The sequence below is a fragment of the Protomyctophum parallelum genome, assembly GCF_964188405.1.
Source record: "Protomyctophum parallelum genome assembly, chromosome: 11".
In the NCBI taxonomy this organism is placed as follows: Eukaryota; Metazoa; Chordata; class Actinopteri; order Myctophiformes; family Myctophidae; genus Protomyctophum; species Protomyctophum parallelum.
In genome coordinates, this window is record NC_139707.1 from 397,501 (window position 1) to 406,192 (window position 8,692).

The 8,692-nt window shown below is 44.7% G+C and overlaps 1 protein-coding gene across 1 annotated transcript in view; it reads right to left on the reverse strand.

The window, feature by feature from the left end:
* LOC310866359 (ras-related protein O-RAL-like) overlaps positions 1 to 1,322 on the reverse strand; it is a 6,209-nt gene extending 4,887 nt beyond the window's left edge. Inside the window, exons 1-3 of the mRNA XM_083775968.1 lie at positions 1,228 to 1,322; positions 421 to 561; positions 7 to 38 (exon numbers count right to left, since the gene is read on the reverse strand). Coding sequence (XP_083632094.1) covers positions 7 to 38; positions 421 to 534 — 146 coding nt within the window. The 5' untranslated portion in view covers positions 535 to 561; positions 1,228 to 1,322. The remainder of the gene's footprint in view (positions 1 to 6; positions 39 to 420; positions 562 to 1,227) is intronic.
* Between the last annotated feature and the right edge of the window lie 7,370 nt (positions 1,323 to 8,692).

Genomic DNA, 8,692 nt, shown 5'->3' on the forward strand with positions numbered 1-8,692 from the left:
ACTCACCTCATCGTACATGAACTGCAGGGTGAGTGCAGACTTCCCCACACCTCACCTCACCATGATGGAACTCACCTCATGGTACATGAACTGCAGGGTGAGTGCAGACTTCCCCACACCTCACCTCACCATGATGTAACTCACCTCATCGTACATGAACTGCAGGGTGAGTGCAGACTTCCCCACACCTCACCTCACCATGATGTAACTCACCTCATCGTACATGAACTGCAGGGTGAGTGCAGACTTCCCCACACCTCACCTCACCATGATGTAACTCACCTCATCGTACATGAACTGCAGGGTGAGTGCAGACTTCCCCACACCTCACCTCACCATGATGTAACTCACCTCATCGTACATGAACTGCAGGGTGAGTGCAGACTTCCCCACACCTCACCTCACCATGATGTAACTCACCTCATCGTACATGAACTGCAGGGTGAGTGCAGACTTCCCCACACCTCCGCTGCCCACCATGATCACCTTGTGGAGAACCAGAGAGCTCTGGTTCTTGTTCTTCCCGGAGGCCATGTTGTTTCTGCTGCTCTGAGAAAATACCTTTAAAAAGTAACACATCAACAGAACAGTAAGTTCTGACACAGTTTCACAGTTTCCATGAATTAACAGAAAAAGAACAAGAATCTGCACAAGGTGTGTTTGATTTTAGCCTACGTTTAAGCAACTAGTGGACTATTCAACTAGTCGACTAGTAAATCCACTGTAAATCCACTACCTTGTTGGTACTAAATAAGAAAAAAATGCAAATTTATTTTTTGTAGGCCTCAAGATCAGGTAGATTATAGTTATAGTCACCAATCTACACAGTTTTTAAATGTACAAATATATATATTTTTACATAATTGGTAGTTAAACAACTAGTCAACTAGCAAACTAAACAACTTGTCAACTAGTAAAAATTACTAGAAGTGAATGCCCTACCTTACAGCCCCCCCCTTCTGCTCTGTGAAAGACAAAGCAAAGAGAGAAATAGACTGACTCTCATACATGATCCTCCAAAAATATATAATACAAATACAAATACAAAAAGGAAAAAACTGCCTTGTTGACTTTCTTTTTTTTGCTAGAGTTTTACTTTAAAAAGTAACAAATCAACAGAACAGTATATTCTATTAGTGGACAGGCGGTTCTGAGCAGGAGACAGTTTCCATGAATTAACAGAAAAAGAACAAGAATCTGCACAAGGTGCGTTTGATTTTAGCCTACCTTACAGCCCTCCCTCGGTATCTCCTCTGTGTACTGTCAGCCCCTCGGCCTCGGCCCAGCAGGTATCTCCTCTCCTCTCCTCTCCTCTCCTCTCCTCTCCTCTCCTCTCCTCTCCTCTCCTCTCCTCTCCTCTCCTCTCCTCTCCTCTCCTCTCCAACACTTGACGAGGACGACAAGAGCCTTTGGAATCTAGGAGGAGGAAACGCACAAACACACGCCACGGAAATGAGGATTAGTGTGGCTGACATTTTGATGGATGTAATAATAATATAATATCCAACTTTAGTGTAATGGCAACTGTAACCTCATCCAGCCACGGATTGTGATACCTGATCTAACTAGAGAACAGATGACAGTGAAGTGTCAATTTAAGCCCATTTTAATAATCAGGGCTGCACATAAGCCAGTGCGCCAGTGCGCATGCGTCGTCAAAATTAAAAATGCGCTGTCAATCAAGCGCCGGGAAGCGCTTCTGCGTACCAACAGCTGGGGCCGACCAGAATGATTATTATGGCCAGAATACTAGTAAATTCTGTGGCGAGAGCATTTCCCACCGACTGCCACTCAAAGTGGTATGACGCTTGTTGCTAGCGCCGTAGCCCTGTTTCAAACTGTTTCAAACTGTTTTCAGTCAGCCCACGTGATGTATTGTACCACCCATATTAATTTTGGGGCGTGTCATTGGACCTTTAACATTAACATTGTGGGAGAGAGCAAGGCAGTGAGAGAGAGAGAGAGAGAGAGAGAGAGAGGGCCAAGAGTGGCGGGGGGTTGACTGACGCCTGACGTTCAGTTGGAGCGTGGAGGCCCCCCTGAGGGTGTAGCACAGCGTTACTTAATTAGCAGGTCGTTAACTCACCTGTAGCACAGCGTTAATTAGCAGGTCGTTAACTCACCTGTAGCACAGCGTTAATTAGCAGCAGGTCGTTAACTCACCTGTAGCACAGCGTTAATTAGCAGGTCGTTAACTCACCTGTAGCACAGCGTTAATTAGCAGCAGGTCGTTAACTCACCTGTAGCACAGCGTTAATTAGCAGCAGGTCGTTAACTCACCTGTAGCACAGCGTTAATTAGCAGCAGGTCGTTAACTCACCTGTAGCACAGCGTTAATTAGCAGCAGGTCGTTAACTCACCTGTAGCACAGCGTTAATTAGCAGGTCGTTAACTCACCTGTAGCACAGCGTTAATTAGCAGCAGGTCGTTAACTCACCTGTAGCACAGCGTTAATTAGCAGCAGGTCGTTAACTCACCTGTAGCACAGCGTTAATTAGCAGCAGGTCGTTAACTCACCTGTAGCACAGCGTTAATTAGCAGCAGGTCGTCGGTAGGCTTCCACCTGCCCAGGTCTTTAGTGACCTGTAACGGCTGTTTGCTCTTCTTCATTCTCTTGCTGATTGGGGGCGGAGTCACCACCATGGCTAGGGGCGGGGTCAGACCCGTGCTAGATTTGGTCACCTGACAGGAAGAGCATGATGAAGGTGGATATTAATTAACCCATTTTGGGCAGGAACCCCTTTTGATATTAGCATTATGTTATGCTTTAGCTATTGAAAAATAGCAGATCTACAAGCTCAAGCTTGTAGGTCTGCTATTTTTGAAAAATCGAAGAACGACTGACATAGAAACATAGCTTTTTCAGAAAACTGTCAGGATGTAGAAGACATTTTTAGAATCTGATCTCAGGCCTAAAGGGTTAAAAGGCATAGAACTCAACTTTGCCCTGCGTGTACAAAAACAAAACAAAAGCATAAATAGTTTTAGATTCACTGAGTTCTGTGATTAGTTTGACCTACTCCAAGGTAGGCGGGGCATGCCAAGACGTATAAGTTGACCCGAGGCTTCTTATTGGTCTGTGGTGCAGGTTAGGGTTAGACATCGTATCAATGCGCACCGCACAGCTACTGCTGTTGTCCTGAGACGTCCCCTTATCGTTCACTAAACTCACCACACACACACAGCTACTGCTGTTGTCCTGAGACGTCCCCTTATCGTTCACTAAACTCACCACACACAGCTACTGCTGTTGTCCTGAGACGTCCCCTTATCATTCACTAAACTCACCCCACACACACACACAGCTACTGCTGTTGTCCTGTGACGTCCCCTTATCGTTCACTAAACTCCCCCCACACACACAGCTACTGCTGTTGTCCTGAGACGTCCCCTTATCATTCACTAAACTCACCCCACACACACACAGCTACTGCTTTTGTCCTGCAACGTCCCCTTATCGTTCACTAAACTCCCCCCACACACACAGCTACTGCTGTTGTCCTGAGACGTCCCCTTATCATTCACTAAACTCACCCCACACACACAGCTACTGCTGTTGTCCTGCAACGTCCCCTTATCATTCACTAAACTCACCCCACACACACACAGCTACTGCTGTTGTCCTGCAACGTCCCCTTATCGTTCACTAAACTCACCCCACACACACAGCTACTGCTGTTGTCCTGAGACGTCCCCTTATCATTCACTAAACTCACCCCACACACACAGCTACTGCTGTTGTCCTGTGACGTCCCCTTATCGTTCACTAAACTCACCCCACACACACACAGCTACTGCTGTTGTCCTGAGACGTCCCCTTATCATTCACTAAACTCACCCCACACACACAGCTACTGCTGTTGTCCTGTGACGTCCCCTTATCGTTCACTAAACTCACCCCACACACACACAGCTACTGCTGTTGTCCTGCAACGTCCCCTTATCGTTCACTAAACTCCCCCCACACACACACAGCTACTGCTGTTGTCCTGTGACGTCCCCTTATCGTTCACTAAACTCCCCCCACACACACAGCTACTGCTGTTGTCCTGTGACGTCCCCTTATCATTCACTAAACTCACCCCACACACACAGCTACTGCTGTTGTCCTGAGACGTCCCCTTATCGTTCACTAAACTCACCCCACACACACACAGCTACTGCTGTTGTCCTGTGACGTCCCCTTATCATTCACTAAACTCACCCCACACACACACAGCAACTGCTGTTGTCCTTGGCTCTAACCTCCCCTGAGCAGCCGATTGGCTCGTACCTTTTGTTTGGACGAGAGGTCACCGCCCCCAGAGCAGCGGATTGGCTGATCGATGACAGGCGGTCCTTTCACTCTGCTGGAGGACTTGACCAGGCTGCTCTCCACTAGGCTGATTGACCTGGGGAACAATGACAGCTGTCAATCATCACTACTGTACAACTAGGTTGATTGACCTGGGGAACAATGACAGCTGTCAATCACCACTACTGTACAACTAGGCTGATTGACCTGGGGAACAATGACAGCTGTCAATCACCACTACTGTACAACTAGGCTGATTGACCTGGGGAACAATGACAGCTGTCAATCACCACTACTGTACAACTAGGTTGATTGACCTGGGGAACAATGACAGCTGTCAATCACCACTACTGTACAACTAGGTTGATGGACCTGGGGAACAATGACAGCTGTCAATCATCACTACTGTACAACTAGGTTGATTGACCTGGGGAACAATGACAGCTGTCAATCACCACTACTGTACAACTAGGTTGATGGACCTGGGGAACAATGACAGCTGTCAATCACCACTACTGTACAACTAGGTTGATGGACCTGGGGAACAATGACAGCTGTCAATCACCACTACTGTACAACTAGGTTCCATAACACCTCAACAGTGCCACAGGCTGATCACCTCCATGCCACGCCCCCATTGATGAAATGATTTGTTCAAAAGTAGCCCAGACCACATATTAACTGCATACATTAACCCATTTAGGCCTGACCTCGAAATTTAAAGAAATTATTCTAAATCCTCCAGTTTTCTGAAATAAATATTTTCACGATTTTTCAAAAATACCAGACCTACAAGGTCGGTGGCGCGCTATGAGCTTGTAGATCTGCTATTTTTCATAGCTAAAGCATAACATAATGTTTAAAACACCAAAAGACCAAAGACCAAAAATCATCATAGATTAAAATAAAAAAATGTTTTAAATACTAATTGAGAATATAAGAAAGTTTCATTTTTTTTTAATTATATTATTATGGAAGAAAATTAACTTTTACACAATATTCTAATTCATTGAGATGGACCTGTAGGTACGAGATGATAAGTGTTGTTATTGTTTATTGTCATAGGAAATAATGGCAGAGATCTAAATTTATCTGGATGGTCCTCCTGTCAAACACTAGGATGTGGAGCATAACTTTAACCGTCTATAGAGGGTCTGCACTGCAGGCGACATCATCATCCTACCCAGAAGTAATGCGGGAACGCCTACTGAGTGGCAAAAAACGACTTTCTTGTATATACATATATTCTTTCACTGTGAACGTTTTTAACTCAAATCTTTGCTTCTGGGGGGTCCCTGGAACAACAGGTCTCAGTGAGTTAATAATGAACTCCAACCTGGAGGAACTCCTGCATTTGGGAACGACAACTCCTCCTCCTCCTCCGCAGAACACCTGTCCCGACGTCCTCTTCACCTCCTTTATCACCAGCGAATCCTCATCCTCCGAGCGGCTCTGAGCCCCGCCCACCGATGCACCTGCCTGCATCTAGACAATGTGATAGGCAGAGAGAAATGTCAGTCATATCGGCCCCGCCCACCTGCCTGCATCTAGACAATGTGATAGGCAGAGAGAAATGTCAGTCATATCGGCCCCGTGTCCCCTAGGGTAGGTACCCTCACAAAAAACATGCAGTAATCATGGTCACTAAACTGCCTCCCCCTGGCCAGCCGGGGCGCCTGATGGAGGGGAAAGGAACTGGTTGGAATAACGTGTTCCTTCCACGCGCTACGTCCAACCAGGGAAACTTCCCCCTGTCAGGTGTAAAGGAGCAACTTGGACACTCGGCATGAAGGAAGCATGAGTTCAAGTCCGTTGCTCTCCCCTTGTCCCCCATATATGGGGACTAGGTTGGTCTCCCCTTGTCCCCCATATATGGGGACTAGGTTGGTCTCCCCTTGTCCCCCATATATGGGGACTAGGTTGGTCTCCCCTTGTCCCCCATATATGGGGACTAGGTTGGTGGAGGGTGTGTAGAGCCCAGGATCACATTAGATGATTTGCACAGGGGTGAAAAATGGGTTACAAAATCGTGGGATAAAAATTATATAAAAAAGAAAAGCCATATATATAATATAATATTGGTATCGGAATGGTCTCAAAATTATACAGATTATTGAATCGGTTTTCACCAGCCAAAAATAAATACATTTCATTTGTGTACTCCTCTCATTCAGTTGTGAAAACAGACAAGAGAATAGGCTATTTATTGATTGATTGATTGAATACTTTATCAACAGGCTTTGAACCAATAAGCCCCTATAGGGCCTATAGGCTTCTTTCCATGGTGGTCCTCTGTATAATATCAGAATGGGTCAGAATCGGTATGGGCAAGTATGACCCTGCAGTCTGCAGATGATCGGAGATCGGATATCGGTCATAATTTCATAATCGTGACCCCTAATAGAAAAAGCACTGACGAAGGTCTGAGGACCGAAACGTTTGCTTTTTAATTGCACCATGAGCACAGAGCATGATAAAATAAAAGAAAATATATTTTTCTAAGTCTCAGTCTAAGGAGTTTTACTTCCTTTTCTATACGGCGAGCGAGTCTTTTCCTGTCAAAGTTTCCCTTATGTTTTTGAGACCACCGCTACCGTAGTTAAGTTTGAAGGAAAAAAAAAAAAAAAGGACGAAGAAAGGCGCAACAGTTTTCTCAGTGCTTCCCTAATAGAAATAGAAATGCCATGAAATGGGGGTCCGTAGACTAATTCATGTCAAACTGGGGGTCCTTGAAATTAAACGGGTTGAGAATCACTGCTAGAGCCGTAAAAATATTCTCTTATGGGGGTCCCTGGCATATCTTTTCAAATGGGGGTCCTTGACATGACAAGTTTGGGGACGACTTTTTTGCAGAAGCTAACCCCACCACCCCACACACACACACACACACACACACACACACACACACACACACACACACACACACACACACACACACACACACACACACACACACACACACACACACACACACACACACACACACACACACACACACACACACACACACCACAGCACAGGTAAAAGTAGAAAATAATAATAATTGGTACAAAGTTAGATGTGTGTGATGTCACAGTTCTCTGTGTTGAATTGACAGTCACGTCATTATCATGTAAACCAGTGGTCCTTCAGGGGGTTCCAGGTGGTCCCCAGCTAAATGATGGAGAGTTGGTAACCAAATGGACCTCGAGTTAAATTATTGTTAAAGGTATATTCAGTGATTTCACTTAATTCAAATATCACTTATTTTTTTGTTTTGTTGTGATAATCCTCCCTACTATAGAGTGTGCTGGCCATATAAGGAGTTCCTCCCTGTCCCCAGTTAACCCCTGGGGGTCAAAAAACCTTAGGTTTCGTTTTTGACTCTCTATCCTGATTGGACGAAAGGCTGGGTCCCACAGCCAAAAACGAAACCTAAGGTTTTTTGAGTGAAATATACCTTTAAACATCTGCATTACTTACTTTACAAGAAGTCAATTAGAGAATGTAGAAGAATTGTTATTTTTATTTTGATCTCTCCTAATGGTACCAACACCATGTTATCTCTCCTAATGGTACCAACATCATGTTATCTCTCCTAATAGTACCAACATCATGTTATCTCTCCTAATGGTACCAACATCATGTTATCTCTCCTAATGGTACCAACACCATGTTATCTCTCCTAATGGTACCAACACCATGTTATCTCTCCTAATGGTACCAACACCATGTTATCTCTCCTAATGGTACCAACACCATGTTATCTCTCCTAGTGGTACCAACACCATGTTATCTCTCCTAGTGGTACCAACACCATGTTATCTCTCCTAGTGGTACCAACACCATGTTATCTCTCCTAGTGGTACCAACACCATGTTATCTCTCCTAATGGTACAAACACCATGTTATCTCTCCTAATGGTACCAACACCATGTTATCTCTCCTAATGGTACCAACATCATGTTATCTCTCCTAATGGTACCAACACCATGTTATCTCTCCTAATGGTACCAACATCATGTTATCTCTCCTAATGGTACCAACACCATGTTATCTCTCCTAATGGTACCAACATCATGTTATCTCTCCTAATGGTACCAACACCATGTTATCTCTCCTAATGGTACCAACATCATGTTATCTCTCCTAATGGTACCAACACCATGTTATCTCTCCTAATGGTACCAACACCATGTTATCTCTCCTAATGGTACCAACATCATGTTATCTCTCCTAATGGTACCAACATCATGTTATCTCTCCTAATGGTACCAACATCATGTTATCTCTCCTAATGGTACCAACATCATGTTATCTCTCCTAATGATACCAACATCATGTTATCTCTCCTAATGGTACCAACACCATGTTATCTCCTAATGGTACCAACACCATGTTATCTCTCCTAATGGTACC